Below are 21,701 nucleotides of genomic sequence, written 5' to 3'. Positions count from 1 at the left end.
GAGTTACCTTAGTGGCAGCTGCTCCAGTTCCTTGGCTGATGAACTAAGAGTCTATATAAAGACCAACAAATTAGGTCATACTACAACTGTATCGTGGAGGGGAGGGGGGTAATGATATTTGCTATGTTACTTTCAGTTAGGTTTTTGTGTGTTTTGCCCCTTTTTGTGTCTTTGTGGGCTCTTTTTGAATTATTTTCAAAACAATCAAATCGCTACAAATTATATATTTAAAGTAGCTTATCTCAAAACAAATGGTAACATGTAAATGTTGACATTATGTGTACACTGTTTTATTGTAAATACATTTTGCTAAACAATGTTTAGTGCAGTGGTACTAATATGTGTTGTCACTGAAATCTGTAAATAAATTCATAAAAGTGTGATGCTAATAGTGCTTGTAACGGATTTTGTCTTATACAATGAATATGTAGCGTCTATATAGAAGAACAATTAATATTTTTTAAATATATAATTATAAATGTTTTTAATAATAACACAACAAAATAAATTAAAGTGCATATGTGATCCAAAAAACACCTGTGGGACAGGTTTATGCTAGTTCTTATGCTGACAGTCGGCTTAAATTATTCTTATTATTATTATAAATTATTAAAACTGAAAATGATTATTCCGTAGAAAAAGGTGCCCATCAGTGCTATATGGGTGCTGCTGTTAATGAGCTCAGAAAAACAGGCATACATCTTATTTTTTTAATAAAAGTATATTAAAATCAATGTTTTAAAAAAATAAGGCTTAAGCAGCTTGTGACGTGGTTAACTTTCAATATCTACCAGAGGGCGTAAAAATATTATTGAAAAAAGAAGGCAGGGTGTTAAGAAAAAAGCAGCTAGTTAAACTTATCATGCAATTGCTAATGCTAACTCTGTTTCCACACAAAGTGTGGCTCATAACTGATCTCAGAGCAGAACTAGTGGCAGCTTGTCTTAGATGCTAATCCCCCATAAGTCCTGTCACAGATCTGAGATTTATCCTCATTGCGCATGTACAAACAACTAGAAAAAGCTGCTGGCCAAGGGTCCAGCCATTAGAGGACATGGAAATGCCTGTGAAATCGAGACAAACTCCAGTTCCCAATGAGATCCAAAGCAAGTGTTCTTCCAGTTACAATCACTGGCTGCAGCCACAAAATGGCACTGATGTAAAGGATAGATGAATATAGGTGAAATATCCCAATGACAGAAGGCTTTGTGAGATGGAAGGAGATGGAAGGACAGAGAGAGACTTTGGTGTATTTGAAGACATGACAAGGCAAATGTTGTTTGCCTTGCTTGACCTGACAGAGACCCTGTAGGTCAAGCAATGCTAACCGCGATGAACCCAAAAATCTCAAAACTGACCCTCAGCTTTTGTTTTGTTACTACTTCAGTTCAATTGTGTGTTTTGATTGTGTTAATCGGGCTGCTTTGGTCTTCAGCCCATCAGTAGGTTAGTCAATTCCAAGACTTCCAATCCGTTTCATCGACTCCTTTGTATCCTCCCACACTTCCAGAATCCAGCGTTGGGATTGGATGTTGGCTGCCTGTCAGGAAGAAAGAGATGCTATGCTGAGGCCGAAAACTCAGACAGAACCAGGACACGGACGATGTTGGAATATCTTAACTGGGGGATTTTAAAGTGTGTTGGGAACTCGGAGCGATTTGAAAGTAGCCGAGCTTGAGCGGAGCAGCGACACCGGGTCTCCGTGTTCCCGCTGCGGTCCGTCGCGGCTGTTCGCCTCTTGCCTGCTGCTCTCACAAACGCGAAGCCGGCGCTGTTTTAATGAGACTGGAACTGCCGTGTTTTCGACGCAGCACAGACCGGTGTGAGATTAAGTCTTTATTTAGCCCGAAGCAAACGGAAAGGCTCAGATGTCGTTGCTGGTAGCCGGGGCTAACAGCCGAGGCTGCTGGGCCACATAAATATCCCGAGAAAATCCCAACCTGATGGAGCGAGTGAGCGACGGAGCACGGGCTTATTTTGCGCCAGAAGGACCGTTATGACTGAGCTGCAGGCTCAGTTCTCTTTTTGAAAAGCGCCACGGGGTTCAGTGCTGGGTATTGATTTGATCGAGGGCTCATAAAAGCAGCATTTGGAGGTTCTCTGCATCAGGTGAGTGTGACATTATTCACCAATGACTATCACGGTCACGCTAACAACCCTCGTATTTATGCCACGATCTGTTTCGCTTGTTATAACCTTTAAAGTCCTTGTGCTTACATTTCTATAAGGCCCTTTTCCATACGGTCATTAAGCATGTGTACAGCGCAGCGGATTTACTGTGTGCCGTCCTCCCATACAAAAACTGGGGCATTTTCCTCTAAGTCAGTCTTAAATATTGGAAGGAGATGGTAAACGGTTCAAGTTCAGTCCCCTCTCCTAAAAAGTGTTTTTAATCTTACTGAGAGCTGCGAAAACAACGCCAACAACCTTTACTTTGCCATGTTTTCAGATATGCTAATTCTTGCTTCCCAGTCCTCGGGTGATGGCACTGAGCACACAAACAGCCGTACGTCAGCTGCCTAGCTCAGCGGCAACAGTTGCACGCAGGAATACGGTCATGGTGGGGAAAAGCTCGTTGAATGGTAGCATGGGCTTGGTAGTCCGTGGGCAGGTGCTGACTGACCGTCTACCTGCACGTTTTGTCAGATGTGGGCAGTGTCAGAAATGTGCAGCGCAACCAGTTACCGTGAAGAAGATCCAAGTTCTAACCAATGACCTAACAGCTCCCCCAAATGAAGCCAAAAAGTCTCTATCGCCCCCTGGTGTCTGGCTACAGTATAGGTCACAAACCCCGCCTCCTCCATTTTAGAAGGTGGGACTGGGGTAAAACAAAAACAAAAATTCTCCTCAGATAATTTTTTCCAAGGATGTGCTTTCGGCCATTATTAGTAGTTCGCGTCATGCTGATTCGTGTTCAAGGGGTCTCCCTTCTCATAACTCTAATTACAACTATAATACTGTTTGATCATCGTAACAGCTCTGAAAAACAGCTGCAATCACGGAGAAACTTGCCTATCTCTGTTCGAGAATGGCAGATGAATCCATGGATGCTGAGAGGAGGGCAAGCGTTTACTTTACAAAACCATGACTGACTGTGTCATACTGACACCTGAGGTCCTGCTGCACTTTTTTGATAAGTTAAATGTGTGTTTGTAAGCTAATCAGTAAAGTCCTTAGCTAGCTAGCTAAGCTTACAGTTGGCGTTTGGGTAAAGCTGTGCTCATTAGCTAATCCGTGCACATGAATGAATTTACTAACGAAATCACTGTTACCGTATGCTTCCCGTACATACGGGTGTGTGAGGACAAGGAAGGATCAGTTTTATTTCAGATTTCAGAGATAAACTTCACATTTGACAGTTTGTAATGAGTCTTTTCTCATTGTGATTACAGGAGCTGCCCTCAAATTCAGACCTCAGCACCACCCAGTAACATCATCCTGTATGTTCACTCTTAATGCAGAATACATTTAATTTAATATTGGAGTAAATTTGCAATAACTCCAGATGTAACTAATGGAATAAAGTACAAAGTCTAGAGTACCATGTTATGTACTGTTAGTGAATGCTGCAGCTGTTTTACTGAGAAAATTAAAGACAAAACATCAGGTCATCAATATACAATGAGCATAAACAGTAAGTTTGGTGTTTAAGAACACTGCTGATCTCAGATCTGCACAGCTTTTGCTTTTAACAATGAATGTATTCAGCTACATGAAGAGGACATTAAATAAAACCTGGTGAAAGGTCATAAGTTGTCACTTGTATGTTGAACTAAAAACTTTAACCTGGAATTCTACCCAACTGTGTTTTGCCAATAGCAAATCAGTGTCATTCATACTAGTCCTCCCTCTTTTTAATTATAGCGACATGATTGTGCAACATGTAGAGAGCTGCTGTTTCAAAAACCATGACAGCTGTCCATGGCAGCCACTGCCTCTACTTTATACATTACATTTTTAATTTTTGTTTAATCTTTCATGTTTTTTTTGTTTTGTTTTGTTTGTTGTTGTTTTCCCCCCTGTTTTTTCTCCCACTCCTGCTAAACTCTGGCCGTTTCTCAATACTCAAGTATGCAAGTCCGTACTCATGTCCTCGCTAGTCCGTACTTCGTAAGTTCATCGTCATTCCACAATTGGAATGGTAGTATACTTGATGACATCTCAGCTCCAGGGTTTTAACTGCCCGCCCCTCTTAATTTAACTGTGATTAATATTTGCAATTGAAAAGATGCATGATGTAGTAGATTTCTTTAAGAAAAAACAAATAATTTAAATAAGTATTTTAAGCATTTTGGCCAAATTTGCTTTTACTTTTATCTGTTGCATAATGTGTAAGCTTAATACAGTTGAGCACAAGCTTAATACAGTTGAGCACAATCACTTCATGACAGAAACTCAAGTTTAATCTCTCTTAATAAGCTATGCTGCTTATTGAATAAAAACAAACAGATGAGCTGTTAGAATGCTTTTATTTTTATTTTAGTAGACACTCAAGACCTCCAATAGTCTGCTGGGGTTTGGAAGAGAATTGAACAAATATTTAAAACATAATTTGATCATTTCTGGAGCAGTCTTCAGGATCTCCTTGTATTAACATCCTGTTTCCTTCTGAATTAAAATATTTTTAATGTTAGTGTTTGATGTTTAGTAAAGACGCTGGGTTCATGATTCCCTATAAACATTTACTGTGTGTAACTGTGGAGACATTACATGCAAGCAGCTCAACTCCGGGGGTGGGAACCTGGTCCTGTGTTAGCCATTTTTAATTGCGTGCATGGACTTCGAACAGGTATGGGAAACCCCCACTATTCAGCAACACTAGTCAGATGTTCTACAATCCCATTCTTTAGCTTATGTCTGACTAACAACAACATCTTCAGCATAACGCATTAACAATAGATTGTAATCCGTAACATTCTAGCTTGAAAATTAACCATTCACTTGAAACCTGGAACTGTTTCACTGGTAAGAACATGGTCAACATTTCACTTTGTCAACATCAATTTACATGTAATTTCTATGAATATCAATAGCAGAAATAAATATTTAAAGAAATAATGTACACTTTTAAAAACAATTTTAAACAGTCCATCTCCTACGCCTTAGTGTTGGGGTTTGGCTTGCAAACTCTCCCAGATCGTGCAATGTAAGCCTTTTTTGTACAATATCTGGAAGTTGTACATTAATGTACTACACAAATGAGTATGTCTCTGATGAGGTTGTTGGCGAAACCTGCAACTGCCTGCCTTATTTTTCAAGTCCACATAAGACTTGTTTCATCACGGTCATTTGTTTCTGGTGTTAAACTTTCTATAGTTCTGTTTGAGGACTACACAGTTTGTGGAATTTGCATTTGAGACATTGCACGTCTTTTCTTGATTCTGCTCTGGTCACTGGTCTGTGTTCTCCACGTGTAAAGGAAGGCACACTCCCTTTCGATGGCTTCAAAGCTGGCCAAGTTTAGAAGGATGAACGCTCTAGTTCGGGCATCCTTATCTAAATGAGCAGCTGCAATGAATCAATCGTATTTTTGCTTGAACCCTAGCTGGTTGCTTGCTCGCTACAACAATAATAATAATAAACTTTATTTATAAAGCACACTTAAAAACCAAGGGTATGCCAAGGTGCTTAACGAGTAACATAGAGAATAGAAGGAAGATAACAGAAATAGGACCAAAGCAAGTACTAGGTATGCAAGCAGGTAGCTGTCACTGATACATAGGAAAGCAACAGAACAAACAAGAAATTAAATGAGCATAAAAGTGCATTATATAAAATCATAAAGGAAATATTAACTTAGAGGGAAAGGCAAGATTGAATAAGTGGGTTTTTAGTCGTGATTTAAACAGTGCAATGGAATCAGATACGCGGATATCGAGAGGAAGGGTATTCCACAGTACCGGGTCAGCCAGAGCAAACGCACGGTCACCCCGGGACTTCAGCCGAGATCTAGGTTGCACCAGAAGTAGTTGAGTGGCAGATCTAAGTGTTCTAGCAGGAGTATGTGGCTTGAGAAATTCATTAAGATAATTCGGTGCTAATTTATTAATAGTTTTGAATGTAAGGAGTAATATTTTAAATTGAATACGGTACTTTATGGGCAGCCAATGCAAGCTAGCTTGAACAGGAGTAATAGGGCAAAATTTCCTGGTACCAGTCAAGAGGCCGGCTGCTGCATTTTGGACTGTTTGCAGTCTAAGAAGAAGAGAAGAGGGTACAAGGAGTTACAATAATCCAACCTGGAGGTCACAAAAGCGTGAATAAGCTTCTCCAGGTCCTCATGTGGAACATAATGCCTAGCCTTAGAGATAAGGCGCAGTTGGTGGAAGCTAGATCTCACTACAGCAGACACTTGCTTATCGAGTTTGAGCGAGCTATGCAGCAGTACACCCAAGTTACTGACATAGTCACAGGAACAGCTAGCAAAGGAACCCAGGGCAGCACAGAGTTGGGCACGAGGGATTTTATGTCATCAAGGTGCTTAGAAAACGTTCGCCTTAGCATTTTGTTGGCAGCTCTTTAGCACACGACCAGACCACAACTTCTGACACCATGTTTGATGTTTAGTAAAGACGCTGGGTTCATGATTTCTTATCAGCTTTTACAGTGTATAACTGTGGAAACATTACATGCAAGAAGCTTCTTGACTCTGGGGGTGGGAACCTGGTCCTGTATTAGCCTTTTTTATTTATTTTTTTATTTTTTTCACTGCATGCATGCGCAGTGCACTATTCGCTTCAAACAGGTATGGGAAACCCTCATTATTCAACAACACTAGTCAGATGTTCTACAGTTAGATTTAGTTCAGTCAGCTGTTTAAATAAGAACAGCATATTTTTACATCAGGGATATGATGGGTGAAATATTCTATTTAAAATAAGCTGACAGCTCTCAAAGTAAGACTTTTAATAATAAATTAAATAAGCTTCATAACTGAACTGTTCTAACTTTATTTACTGCCAAACCGACTTGTTCAGGAACAAATAAAACACTGAAATAAATAAGATTTACCTTATTAAATTAAATTACCTAAGTGACTTGTGTCATGTTTAACCTGAGTAGCGAAAGACCACGGGGGTTTCAAAACGATGTTCCGGGAATCAAGTGTTCCCGCCGGCTCTACTGAGCCTTGACCTCTGCGGTCAGCTGTCAAGCTGGTGGAGTAACAGACATCTCCAAAACTGTTGGAGCACTTTTGCAAATGTGTGATGTCTTGATAGCAGATATTTGAAGTTTACACAGCTACATTCTTGCCGTAAAATATCTTAAAAGTTTATTTTGTTACACAGAGAGTAATATTTGAAACTTCTTAGCCGCTCTCCTCCACCATTGCTGCATTTGCGTTTTGGATGAAATGCATTCTGGGATATTTGGCTGCACCAGGTCCACACGTCACCACCGATGCATGCTCGATAGAATGGGAGGAGCGAGAACACATCCGGGAATTTTGAGCATACTTGGCTTGATGTGTACTTTAAATTGGGACAGTACTTGGTCTGCAACTGATGACATATAACAAGTGCATGAGAACACAAGTACACACAAATACGCATTTTCAGAAACGGCCTCGGTCTCCCTTCCATGTTCCAGGCCACTTGTCAACTAATTGGCATTCCACCAATGCACAGTGTCATTTACACTGGGCAATGCGAAGTTGGGATTTTGGAGGGCTGCACAGGTGCAAAACATCTCTCCATAAGCAAATACTTCCACAAACAAACACAACTGTGGTAGCATATATTTGGCATGACTGTAGGCATATAAATTGATTATTAATGGAATATGTCAAATGTGAGTAAATGAGAAAAAAATACAGTATAAATAATCAGTTTGAAGGCAGTGTCACCACATATTAAATAATCTTAATAATGGTCAATATTTTAACTTTGTAACTCTGTTATTAACTAAACTTTTAAATTATTTATTGTTTTCTTATATCTTAATTCAAAGATAAAAATATAATATTTTTAGAATGACCATACATCTGTGTGTATAAATGCATGAACAACCACTGGCTATGATTCGGATCATTTTCTGAGCATAAGATCAGGAGGATGTTTCAGTTTCATTAAGTGCTTCTGCACAAAATCCTGTCAGTAAATTCACCTTTGAGGATTGGGTATTCAGATGTTAACGGTAAATGAGTCAAAAACCTTAAGCTAATCAGGCAACAATCGATATCGCCTTTTGTCCCAGAATGCATAATGTTTCAAGATTATGCCTGTTTGTCTTTATAAATGAGCATGGAGGCTGCCTCTTAAAGGAAGTATGTTGGATCAGCAAACAAGCCTCTTCTGGTCACTGCTTCATTGATTTTCTCATTCTTGCCTGCCAGCACTAAACAAAAACATTCACTGAATAAACAAGAAATTATTTTCTTCTTGCATCGTGATATGTGCTTATACTTTTCATATTAACAGTGGACTTTGGAGACAACGCATTATGGTCCATGTCCAGGCTCACACAGTATATGAGGGTTTACAGCATATTATATTTTGACATGTTCATCTTCTTAAAGTCAGATTTCAAATGTTAGTTTCAGTTCTGACTCTTAAAGTCGATGTGCTAGGTTTCTACTTCATATCACTACAACTTTGGTAATCAAAATAATAATATTTACCCCCATTAATGGAAATAAAGTTTAAAATCACACAGCTTTACAGAGGAAACAGGCGCAGTTACTTCAAGCTAAAACACTATCTGGAAAAAACGTTTTGATGCATGCTCAATCACCCAGGAAAGTAAATCACAAAAGGTTAATTCTATTCATTTTATTATACTCATGGCCATTGATCAATGATCATTGGTTGTTGATCAATGGTGATGACACTTTACATATTAATGATCAAGAAACTGACCTCACAGCCCATTGTTCATTAACTGGGTTAGTTTCAGTCGCTGTGCAAAGGTACTGTTTATAAGGTTGGGGAAACCCACAGTCAGCTGAGACTGAAGAAGTCACTTAGATAAGTGGCGAACCATTTTTCCCACTGAAAATGCTATGTCCAGCTGAATAGATTCAACCTTTTGGGCTCTGACAGGAAGAGGTCTGGCGCACCCAAAGCCACAACTAAATCAGAGGACAAGTTTCTGAGAGTTAACAGCTTGCGTGATAGGTGGCTCACAAGAGAACAGCTTTAAGCACAACTTAATAGTGGTCGTAGTAAGAAAATCTCAGTTTCAACTGTGAAGAGAAGACCTCGAGCTGCAGGTTTGACAGGACGAGTTGCAGCAAGAAAGCTGTTGCTAAGACGTCAGAATAAGGCAAAGTGGCTTGTCTGGACCATGAAACAACACCAATGGACTACTGAAGACTGGAACAAGGTATTATGGAGTGATGAATCAAGTTTTGAAATTTCTGGTTCATCACGCATAGTCTTTGTACGCCTTCGAGCAGGTAAAAGGATGGTTCTACAGTGTGTGACGTCAACTGTCAAACATGGAGGAGGAAGTGTGATGGTCTGGGGCTGTTTGCTGGATCCCGGGATGACTTTTTCCAATAATAGTGTAAAGACTTTTTCAATTTTTTTTCTGTTTTCTCAAAACAAAGTACAAACAGTATACAGTTAAAATAGACAGTGGACAATGCTGAGTCATGTGATAACTCCACCCTTAAAAAAGAGGTTTTACATGTCACAGTTTCTGATACTGTAAGAAACTCCCCATCAAGGCTTATTCCCAATTACATTTCAAAAGCAAGATCTATTTTGGGGACTGTGCGTGTGTGATCTTATTAGTTGTTTTTAATTTTGCTGGCGAGTGTTGGAGAAAGTTTCTCTAAAACCATCTTTTAGGAAATAGTCAACAAATTGAGAAAGTGATAAATTGGTGGATCTCTACTATAAACCATAATGACAAGAAATAGATGTAATTTATTGTAGCAGTAATACAAACTAGTCTTCAAACAGAATTAAAGAATTTAAGAGCCAATCAATCAAAACCCAGGTTCTCAAGCATTGACTTTATCTATGCCATGTCTGTCTGTCAGTGCTGCATATAATCAATTAGCCACAACAAGAAAAAACTAAATAGGTTAATGACATTAATCGTTTCTTTGCAATGCTCTGCTAGGAAAATTCTACCCAGGGAGGTCTTATTGTACAAGGCACTGAATCCATGGATCTACTAAGTGCAGATCTGGTTTGATTTGGTTTGATCTGACCACAACACGTTCTCCCAAGCCTTCTCTTAATCATTCTAATGTTCACTGGAAAACTTAAATTTGGCCTGTTTATACACCTTCTTGATCCAGGGGGACCTTGTGGTTCCTACAAGATGATCCAAAAGATTGTAACATGTTATCAAAGATGCTCTTGGTGACTGTGGACCCAGCTGGTTTCAGATCATTACCAAGCGTCTTTTGTGTAGTTTTGAGCTGATCCACCACATTTCTCAAGATTATTCTCACCCCATGAACAAGATGTTGCATGGAGCTCCAGACCAGCGGTGATTGATGGTTATTTTGTATGTCTTCCATTGTACCAACACTTGTCATATTTTAACAGAGCTTCTTGCTGATGGTCTTCTAGCCCATTCCAGCCTCGTACAGCTCTACAGTCTTGGTTTGAAACTGATTCTGTGGGCAGGTGTGTTTTATACCCATATACCCAAATTGCAGTCAAGAGTAGCTGAAATAGATTAATTGATTATAATTTGTGTGCCACATGGAGACAGCCAACCTTTGGAGCCACAGATTTCTTGTAGGAGATCAAATACTTATTTCACTCCACTATATGCAAACCAATAGTTTTTTCTGGATTTTCAGTTGATATTCTCTCTCTCGCTGTCAAAATGAAACCACCATAAAAATAAGACACTGTTCGTGTCTTAGTAAGTGAAGGAAAATACAGAGGTCTGCTATTTTCCTTCTCCAGTGTTGTGTTCCTGCGTTTTCAAAACAATGCTTTTTTTTCTGCCTGCTTCTCATCCTCCCCCCCCCCCCCCCCCCCCCACACACACACACACACACACACACAATTTCCTTATAGATTATTAAAGTGTTCTGACTCTGAGTCTGATCCCTGCATAGCTGGATTTGTTCACTCTGTCCTCTGATATCTGACTTGGATGTGGTAATAAATTTCTTCAGTGTAGCATTTGTAATGTAAGTTACAGGGTCTAGTGAAGTTATTATCACACAAGGGTCAAATGCTAAGGACCTAATAAAATGATTCATAGCCTGCCTGTCAGAATTTTGTGGAGACACTTGGTTAAGTCTCCCCAGCCACTCCACTTTACTCTGCTCTCTTTACATTGCCCAGGCCATATGTTTAAAAAAAAGGACAAAAAAAACAGATTTGGTAATACTTTTCATTTTAAACTCTGCCTGCTTTACATCGTTTTACCGGGTGACACTATGATGCTATATTGCTTCCCTAACTACAAATGTAGTTATAATGGAAAAAGGATTTCAACTAATATTATATAATTGTACTTCTAACCTCTGTGCTCTACATCAAACTAAAATATGTCAAATTACCATCCATCCATCTTCTTCCGCTTATCTGGGCCGGGTCTTGGGGCCAGCAGCCTAAGCAGAGAAACCTAGTGTCCCTCTTCCCTGCCACCTCCTCCAGCTTGTCCGGGGGAACACCAAGGCGTTCCCAGGCCAGCCGAGAGATATAATCCCTCCTGCGTGTCCTGGGTCTGCCCCGGGGCCTCCTCCCAGTGGGACATGCCTGGAATACCTCACCCAGGAGCCGCCCTGGAGGCACCCTTATCAGATGCCCGAACCCCCTCAACGATCTCCTTTCGATGTGGAGGAGCAGCTCCTCTACTCAGAGCCCCTCATGGATGGCTAAACTTGTGACCCTATCTCTAAGGGAGAGACCAGCCACCCTTCGGAGGAAGACCATTTCTGCCGCTTGTATCCACAGTCTCGTTCCTTCGTTCACTACCCACAGCTTGTAACAATAGGTGAGGGTAGGGAAGAGGATCGACCGGTAAATTGAGCGCTTCACTTTTACACTCAGCTCTCCTCTTCACCACGATGGACCGGTACAGCATATGCCTTACTGCAGCTGCAGGACCACACCGTCTATCAATATCCTGCTCCTTTCACCTGTCACTTGTGAAAAAGACTCTGAGATACTTAAACTCCTCCATTTGGGGCAGGAACTTGTCCCTGACCCAGAGCTTGCACTCCGCCCTCTTCCGGCTGAGAACAATGGCCTCAGATTTGGAGGTGCTGATTCTCATTCCCATCGCTTCAAACTCTTCCCCGAATAGTTCCAGTGCGAGCTGGTGGCCATCACCTGATGAAGCCAAGTCCTGGTGCCACGTGCACTTAAGGACACTTATGTTTGAACACGATGTTCGTTATGGACAGACTGTGGTAAATTGCTTTAGGTCATAAAGCCACATAGTGTGTGACTGCCTGATGTGTTATGTTATATTTAATAACATGAAAGTTGTCAGACTTCATTTCTGAAGGTCTGATTTAAGTTTTAGATGAACAGTTTGACTGAATAATTTTGTCTGATGTTTTTTATCTTAACTTGTTTTATGTTTGTTTTTGTTGTTGTTGTTGTTTTTTTGCCAAAAGGTCTTACAAAAATATTCAGCTAAATGTTTGGATCTGACATTTGCAATTGTATACAATAAATGGATGCAGTTTTCACTTTGTTATGTAGTGCTATAAATTGAATTGAACCAAACTAAATTGAAAGTAGAAATGTTAGCCACTTGCACAACCTGTGCAAGGCAATGATACATTTCATTGCCAACTATTGTCATGATTGACTTCTACTCTCAGGAAATCATATACTGCAGGCTTGGTCAGAACCATTTGTTTGCTTGGGAACAGGTTGGGTATTCTAACCCAGATTTTTACCTGTTCCTCATTCTACACAATATAGCTTTGGTGCTGTAAGTAAACGTCGCAGCATGTAAGGAGGAAAGTGACAGGCCACCACGCATTCTTCACTCATTTAAAATTTAGTATGCAGATATCACATCTCCACCAAGTGGCATTTGTGTATCACACTTGGATGAAATTCTAACGAAGCAGATTGCATGGCTTTTAGGGTGTCCTATCTTCTCCAAGAGTCCATGTTATCTAGAAATCCCTTAGTTGTCGGGTATGTCACCTTCTTCTGAAGCTGAATCAGTAAACCTGCTTAAACATCATCAGCGTCAGGAATGAAAAAATAATCATTATAATAATCAATCTATGTAGACTGTGAAATGTGAGCTTCTTCTCTAACCTCTTTTTTTTTTTGTCCTGGTCTCTCCTCTCCCTCAGTGCTATGACTCAGCCTGGACAGCAGCTCCTACCCACATAGAGGTCACTTTACCTCTCTTTCTATCTGCTTTGGTCCAGAGGATGCTGGGAATGTGTCGCGGGCGCCGGAAGTTCCTGGTGGCCTCCCTCGCCCTGCTCTTCATCCCAGCACTTACGTGGCTTTACCTGTCAGTCGGGAGCTTTCAAGGTAAGGACAATAAGTATTGGCAGAGTTATTTGCAACTTTTATGGCTTTAAATTATTTAGGTTTCTGTGGGTTTTTTTAAACCATTTTAAAACAGTCTAACTATAATGAAAACACTAATAGAAATGAATACATAAACACATAAAACAAGAACAAGAAGAGCCTATAGAGTTCTTCTTGGAAAAGCAAACTGTGTTTGGTACATTATCACATTCAGATCATAATTCTGATTGCAAAAGCTACCAGACAGGACAGGATTAAAAAAAAAAAAAAAACAATTCTAAAAACAAGTGATGCAAGACTGGGAAACTTTCTGTTTTAAAATTCAAAAATTCATGATAAAAGGTTTTTTTTAACATTTTATTTTTGACTTTATTCTTTTCTAAATTTAACACATCGTTAAGTTTTTAAATATTACAGATAAATATTACCTTTTTTGAAAAATCTGGTTGAACTGATTAAATGTTAACAAAATGCTGGACTGGTTCTCATACAGTCCTTATGGCATGAAGACTGGAGCAGCCAGGGATCAAACCACCAACCTGCTCTACCCCCTGAGCTACAGCCATCCATAGTAAAGATAAAGGTTTAGGTTGCTGGGATTAAAATAAGGAACAGTACTGTCATACTTTTCAGTGCATGTCATGCCTTAATATTAAAGCCCGAGACTTGTCCCAGAAAGTGGGAAGATACAGATTTCCTGTAGACAAAGTGACCTTTCTCTCCCAACTTTCTTCCTGAGGTGGTATGTTAATGAATTACTGAGGCCTGTCTAAAGTTGATTACTTCCTCCAGACAATAATGTCCAAAAGTTCTTGGAGCCATTTTAATCACTTTGACTCACAGGATTGAAATGCTGCAGTAGTGCCATTATTAATTATGATTAAATTGGCAATTTTGACTTGGGGTCACAGTCACTGGAGAGCGTATATGTGTATACACTCCCATAATGGAATAGTCACCAAGGTCTGCAAAGTAATTATTAGATTTGGCAGTAATTCCTGGTGGTGGGATGCAGTTCCTGGGAGTGTGATAAGCTGACAAGTGACAGGGCCTGGCTGCAGGTTAAGCCTGGATGTGTGAGACAGGACCGATGTGCTACTACTGGCACAAATTCAGTTTTACATTTTGACTCTATCACTACCTCTCAGTTCAGTTCATTTTATTTGTTTTATTGGCTTGATCATATTCATAATATTGCCAAATCAATGCGTTTATACATTTTGAAACTATGATCCTTGGACTGCATATTTTAGTCAGTAATTTGGTGGTTCTGCAATTAAGAAATTGTACCACACTCGATGGTGTTTGTAATTCAACTTTATTAGGTTTAAATTTCTTTTTTACTATAGATTTAATTTGTTGTTATTCTAAAAATCTAATCTTGTTAATCACATACTGTATATCTATTTTGTGAAATGGAATAAAGTCTGTTCCTTCAAATATATGTTCCAAGTATTTCATTCCTTTACAATTCCATTCTGGGAAGTTAATCATATTAGAAGTCAAATGTCTTTTATTGTGACTATACAGATGTACAATGAGATAAAGAGGATCTCCTACTCAGTGCAGAAAAGGGGGGGCAGTTTCTGCAGCACTACATATGAACAGTATTCAAAAATATAAAATGTATAAATATACAAATTGGGGGAAAAATATTATATATTTACAATGTGGGTTATTCCATGTAAATTAAGTATTGCACAGTGGTGATGGTAATTGTGTAGTCTGTGTATAGAGGGAAGTCCTTGGATTAAGGGTTGGAACTGTGTTGTCAGTGCATGTGTGAGTTCAGGGTGGTTATGGCTTTTGGGAAGAAACTATTCTTGAGTCTGTCGGTTTTTGTGCTGATGCACCTGTAGCACTTCCGTGAGGGAAGCAGTTTGAACAGGTTGCCTTAGTGCAGCTGCCATACCATACTGTGATACGGTATGTCAGCAGGCTCTAAATGGATGAGTGGCAGAAGGTCAGCAGTAAGTTGGAGTCCTGTTTTGTACATCCTGAGGACCCTCAGCTGCGATACAGTGTGGCCTGTGAGAACATTTCATATGTCAGTTATTAATGAATAAACTATACACAAAGTGCCCTTGACTGGCAGAGATGCAGTAATGTCTTCATGTAGCACAGAGCCATGGCTCAATGTCTGATTTCTAAATGAGTCTCACAGGTCTGAATGTGCACTTAAAACCATTTATAATTTGATCTGCTGCTCACTGGCCTCCTGAGAATGCAGACTTCAACATTGTTGAAGCAGTGTGGGATCATCTTGACAGAGAATGGAAGAAAAGACAGAAACATCCAAAGAAGAGCTTTAAAAGAAGCCTGGAGAACTATTTGTGACCGACACTGTAATTTAACCTGAAAAACGTATTATTATTTGTTGTTTTCACTGTAGAGGATGTGCAAAAGGGTGCAGCTATTGCACTATCTACTATACATTAGATGGAGGAGTTGTACAGGGAGATGGCCACAGCGAGGAATGATTTCCTGTGTTGTTCGGTGGTGCATTATGGGTAATCTCAGTCTCTCACTGAACATGCTCCTGTGACTGGCTACCAGGTAATGGAGTGGGTGGGAGGTATTGTCCAGCATTGTCCTTGTCTTGGACAACATCTGCCTCTCCAACACCACCTTAAGGGAGCTCCATCCCCACAGCATTACTGGTCTTGAGGTTCAGTGTATTGAGTCTTTTGGCGTCTGGGAGCCTCAACCTGCTGCTCCAGCGAGCAACAGCATAGAGAATGGTACTGGCCACACAGACTCATAAAAAATCCTCAGAAAATAAAGAAAGTTTTCCAACAAAGTTCAGGTTGTGCTGAAGAATGAAGATGGTCGTACCACTCCTAAATCAAGCCTAAAACTGCACTACGCAGCACAGTACTATATGTTTCTGTTGTACCATTCCAGATTAATAAGATGTGTCCATGGGTATGAGCCATGGATAGGAATAAATAATAGCTGTAGCTCTAGCCTTATACACTTGACACACCTCTTTTTGGACAAGCTACTTACCTGCTTCAATTTAGATTTGTTTTTGTGCAGTGACGTTTCATATCAGTGGTTTCTCTGTATAGAAAAACCCACACTGACCAGCCCTTAGTGTTCAACTTCATATATACTGGGCACTGACACTGATGTTCTTAATCATGTTAAATCAGTTTCTCCGTGTTATAATTCCACAGTGAAGCCCCTCCCTCTTTCTCCATTGGAAGCCCTGTCATCCACCCCGGTGGGCGGAGCCGGTGAACGACAGGCCTTAGAGTTGCGGGTTCGGGTGGTGGAGGAAGAGAACCGGGCGCTGCGCCGAGAACTTAGCCGTCCACCTAGGAGCCCATCTGCACAGCTTCCGAGCAATAATCACCGTGGCAACCAAAGCCGAACACATTCAGAGGAAGGCACAGGTGACAATGAGAGCCAGAAAGCTGTTACAGTGGGTAATAGCTCAGACTGTGTCCGACACCCAGTGGTGGATAAGTGCGAGGTGAGATATGTTTAATTTATATTTGTCCTAGCAGGTTCCACAAGCAGGTTTTCTAATACTACAGTGTTCCACCCACAACAGACCATTCAAAGTTTCTGCTCCATAATGCAGTATGACCTTGAAAGATGTTTCCACATACCGCAGCACTATTAGCATAGTATGACTGCCTTCTACAGGATGCCTTTAGGCATATTTTAGCCTACTCTTCTAGTTAATTGCTGGCCTCCTCAACGAGATATGACTTTTATGTCAGCTTTTTCTGTAGAGTGATTTGCTAATTCATTTGCTTATCCAAGGGTTCCTACTGTGACTATAACCTCTGTTTCTGTACCTTTTCTTCTTGTTGAACTTTCTCATGGTCTGGCAGCCGACATATTTGTCTGTTTCTTGTTTGAACTGGTTTTTTTTTTGTTTTTTTTTATATTCTCTACTAAACTGCTAAATAAGATATTGCTAAAAAAGAGGCTTCAAATCTTCAAAGCTCACCTCAATGACAAGAAGAGGACTTAAATAGAGGTGAGAATGGTTCAGGCACTACTGAAGGACAAGGTCATAGAGGGTAAGGACGACTCCAGGAGAAAGCTGGAGTGGCAACTCCAGCAGAACAGCATGATAGAGGAGTGGAATGGCATGAATCACCTAATTCAGGCCATCCAACAGCAGAGGAGCTGGGGACAATGAGGACAGAGCCAACGAGCTGAATGTGTTCTTCAACAGATTCAACACTGCAGTGAATGCTCACTCCCCTACTGACTTACCTGTAGTCAGCCTGCGATCCACAGCCACACCACTCTCTCTACACATTGCATGTCCTGCAAAAGTCCTGACACCCCACCCCCAGCTATTACTTTCACTCTAAGCCAGGTTCAGAGACAAATGAGAAGACTCCCCTTAAACAAGTCTGTTGGACCAGACAGGGTGAGTCCTTGTGTCCTCAAGGCCTGTGCCCCCCAGTTTTGTGGAGCCTTTCATAAATGAGTCAGAGTCGGCAGAGGGTCCCAGTGCTGTGGAAGACATCATGCCTCGTTCCGGTACCACAGACGCCATGTCCCAGTGGCCCCCAGGGTTACAGACCTTTGGCTCTGACATCCCACATCATGAAGACCCTGGAAAGACTCGTCTTTGACCAGCTCGACCTACTGTCAGGCCACATCAGGATCCCCTCAGTTCACTTACCAGCTCCTCCTTGGAGCTGAGGACATCATCATCTGTTCAGTCGTGTCTACACCCATCTGGACCAGCCAGTGAGCGCTGTGAAGGTCATGTTTTTCGACTTCCAGTCCATTCAGAACTATCAGACCAACCCTCTTGGGTGATAAGCCGATAGCGATGCAGGTGGATGCCTCTTTTATGTCCAGGATTGTTAATTACCTAAATGAATGACCACAATATGTGCGTCTTCAACATTTGTGTATGGCAAGGTGATCGGCAACACAGGGACACCACAAAGGACCAATGGTGGATGTTAGCAGGACCAGGAAAACTGCAACTCTGTTTCAGTCCATGCAGTTGATGTGAACATTGTGTAGGACTATAAATACCTCGGTGTACAGATTGATAATAAACTGGATTGGATTAAAAAGACCACTACACTCTGCTGGAAGGGCCGTTTCTATTTTCTGGGGCAGGTAGTCTTTTAACATTTCTCAGACAATGCTTATTTCTCTGTACAACTCCTCCATCTAATGCACTGTACAGTTTAATAGTTACACCCTTAATATTTACTAGTGCTGTCAGTGTTAATCTCGTTAAAATGACGTTAACGCAATAACTGCATTAACGCGGCAAATCTCCTTTAGCGAGTTAACGCGGATCACCCTGTGTGTGGGGCTGCACGGCGTCAACGCGTTAACAACGCTAATGGTAATGTCATTTTAACGAGGTTAATGCTGACAGCACAAATATTTACACATCCTCTACAGTGAAAATAAAGTTTTTAAGTTTAGAGTACAATTTAATCTCTGTAATATTCTGGATATTTATAATTGACCTATTTATATATAGACAAGATTTATTTGTTATATTTTGTAACTCTGTAATATGATGTATTATTTAATTTAGTTCAGTTACTGTCCTTATTGTCTGGGAGCAACAATAACCATACAATTTCCTTAGGGATTAATAAGGTAGGCTGATTCTGATTGATTCTGATTCTAATTTTATTTATATAGCACCAAATCACAGCAGCAGTTGTTTCAATGGGCTTTTTATTGCGATGTAACGACCTTCCCAGGAGTGGCCAGCCAACCAAAATTACCCCACTCATCCAAGAGACGACTTGTCACAAAAGAGCCAGAACAACATTGAAAGAACTGCAGGCCTCAATTGCCTCAATTAAGGTCAATGTTCATGACTCCACCATAAAAAAGAGACTGGACAAAAATGGCCTGCATGGCAAAGTTCCAACATGAAACCCACTGCTGAGCAAAAGGAACATAAAGGCTCATCTAAGTTTTGCCAGAAAACATTTTGATGAACCCCAAGATTCTTGTGAAAATACAGACTGATGAGACAAAAGTTGAACTTTTTGGAAGGTGTGTGTCCCATTACATCTGGCGTAAAAGTGATACAGCATTTCAGAAAAGGAGTGTCATAGCAACAGTAAAATATGGTGGTGGTAGTGTGAAGGTCTGAGGCTGTTTTGCTTTTGCAGAGCCTGGAAGACTTGCTGTGGTAAATGGAACCATGAATTCTGCCGTCTACCAAAATATCATAAAGGAGAACTTCCAGCCATCTGTTCAACTATATGTTGTGAAGTCAACATATATTTGAGAATTATTAGGATATCTGCTCTAAATGTATGAAGATATTATCATATGAGTATAGTATAGTATCATAAAAGTATTATCAAATCTATTTCCTCAATCTTCTCATTAAAAATTCATTAGATTTTACAAAGCTTCAGCTTACAGTTGAGTTTTATACACGTCTAAGAACTTTTGTTTGACAGTTACCATAATTGCCCTTTGAATTGAGGTGGAATGAGTTAATGAATGCTCCAACACACAATCAGTGTTGTCTTTTGTTTTACTAAGCCAATTCACAGTTATACTTTGTTCCTTGTGCTGTGCACATCTCTCCTTCTTAATCGCTTTGTCATTTTCTCCTCAGACCATCCATGTGGCCATTGTATGTGCAGGTTACAACGCAAGTCGAGATGTGGTGACGCTGGTTAAATCTGTCCTCTTCCACAGGTACAGCAAATCTTTTCTCCTTCTCTTAAAATAACAGACTTGGTGGAGTATAATTCTTTTTTTCTTTTTCTTTTTGTGTACTCATATATACACACTGATTAGTTTATAATAATGTTTTCCAACAAATTGATGTATTCTGATAGAGTAAGAATGAATCAAATGAATTATGAAAAAACCACAGGAGCAGGCATCTGCAACCAGTGTGTACAAAAAAAATAAGTAAATAAAATAAAGTTAAAGATGGCCGACTTCAGAGGACTTCAGGAACGGTAGGAGCCAAGACACAACCACAGAAAATGATAAAGCAAAGCTTTGGTTGTATTAAAATTTCATGCACTGTATATCAACCAACAACAATAACCAAAATAGTGTGCGCGCACAGATACCAAAGTAAGACCCGGGCCTTTTAGTTATCAGTGTTATCCAGTTCAGGCCTGTCGGGTGATCTCAGCAGTTTATTGGTGTGAAATCAGTCTAACGATTGATGTACGGTTTGCACAGTTTGTCCTAACCCTAACCCAACTCGGGCAATCAGACTGCAAGATTTCCATATGGGCTGTGGCACGACATCCATTGCAATGGAAGATCATTCTCCTTCTGTGGATTTCCAGAAGGTCTAAAATTCGAAGTTCTCTGGGGACTTTGAGTCCTTTGATCCCCAAATCAAAAAATCTGACCTAAGAGCGAGGTCAGAGTTACTTCAAATGCACATTAACCATAGTTAACTGACAAATATCTATAAACATTTCTGCTTGAGGAATGAAGCATGAACAAAATTAGTTTTAAATTCAAGTTCTGTTTTTAATGTATTGTACAAATGACAAGTTCAAAATGTTCCTACATTTCACCAGTCATGAAACCAGAGTTAGTTTTGTTCTCCTAAAGTTATGCAAGTCACTTTGCATTGGAAATGGCTGTGACTTCACCACTTGAGGGAATAGCCCCTGGTGAGCTTTTGAAACTTTGCTCTGTTGTAAAGCATCAGTAAAAGCTAAGCTCAAGCCTTGGAATAAATATTGCACAATAGATATCAGTGGGTTTCCCAAGTGGGTGTACTGCAGTCTTTCCGGTTGAAGTCTGCTTCTGACTGAATGCCTAATAGTGTCCATTTTTTTCAACCTTCCACACTTTGCTGTGAATCTTTGTTGTTAATGGCCTTAGGGTCAATGTCAGAGTCTTCTCCACTTCGGAGAACGTCTCCCTAGAAAGTGGACATGTCTGCTAAGTCACTTTCATTTTCGGGAGCATCAGCAGTCAAGTGTTTTTCACTCTACAGTGGTATCTGGATTATCATGAAACAAGTTTTCTCTGATCACTGTGTCATCAACGCCTAAGCAGTCTTCAGTTAAACTTGGCTGCACTATCTCACTATCAGCTCTATCAGAGACATGATTTAGGAACCTAATGTATTGTGGTGAATTGGGTGGTTTCTTTGGGAATCCTCTCATGAAGCCAGATGGTATCCTCCTCTGTCTCAGAAGGCTCAGTCTCATCATACTATTTAGCTGATAACCGTGTTATTGGCTTGTGTTTGAATTTTGTCGTAACAGGCTTCTCCCCAGTTGGTGTGATGAAGCCACACAGGAGTAAGAGATCTTG

The 21,701-nt window shown here is 40.3% G+C and overlaps 1 protein-coding gene across 2 annotated transcripts in view; it reads left to right on the top strand.

Moving 5' to 3' along the window:
• Positions 1–1,537: 1,537 nt before the first annotated feature.
• The window catches only part of large1 (LARGE xylosyl- and glucuronyltransferase 1), a 54,610-nt gene continuing 34,446 nt past the window's right edge, over positions 1,538–21,701 (top strand). Inside the window, exons 1-5 of one of the 2 annotated variants that reach the window (XM_087852708.1) lie at positions 1,538–2,109; positions 3,393–3,440; positions 13,244–13,430; positions 16,610–16,908; positions 20,020–20,102. In XM_087852708.1, coding sequence (XP_087708834.1) covers positions 13,325–13,430; positions 16,610–16,908; positions 20,020–20,102 — 488 coding nt within the window. In that variant the 5' untranslated portion in view covers positions 1,538–2,109; positions 3,393–3,440; positions 13,244–13,324. The remainder of the gene's footprint in view (positions 2,110–3,392; positions 3,441–13,243; positions 13,431–16,609; positions 16,909–20,019; positions 20,103–21,701) is intronic. The other variant, XM_087852707.1, reaches the window with a different exon arrangement.

Source organism: Neolamprologus brichardi, chromosome 15, assembly GCF_056152115.1.
Source record: "Neolamprologus brichardi isolate AB-2024 chromosome 15, ASM5615211v1, whole genome shotgun sequence".
NCBI lineage: Eukaryota > Metazoa > Chordata > Actinopteri > Cichliformes > Cichlidae > Neolamprologus > Neolamprologus brichardi.
Note: the sequence above shows the minus strand (reverse complement) of the source record. Positions and strands in the feature narration are given on the sequence as shown.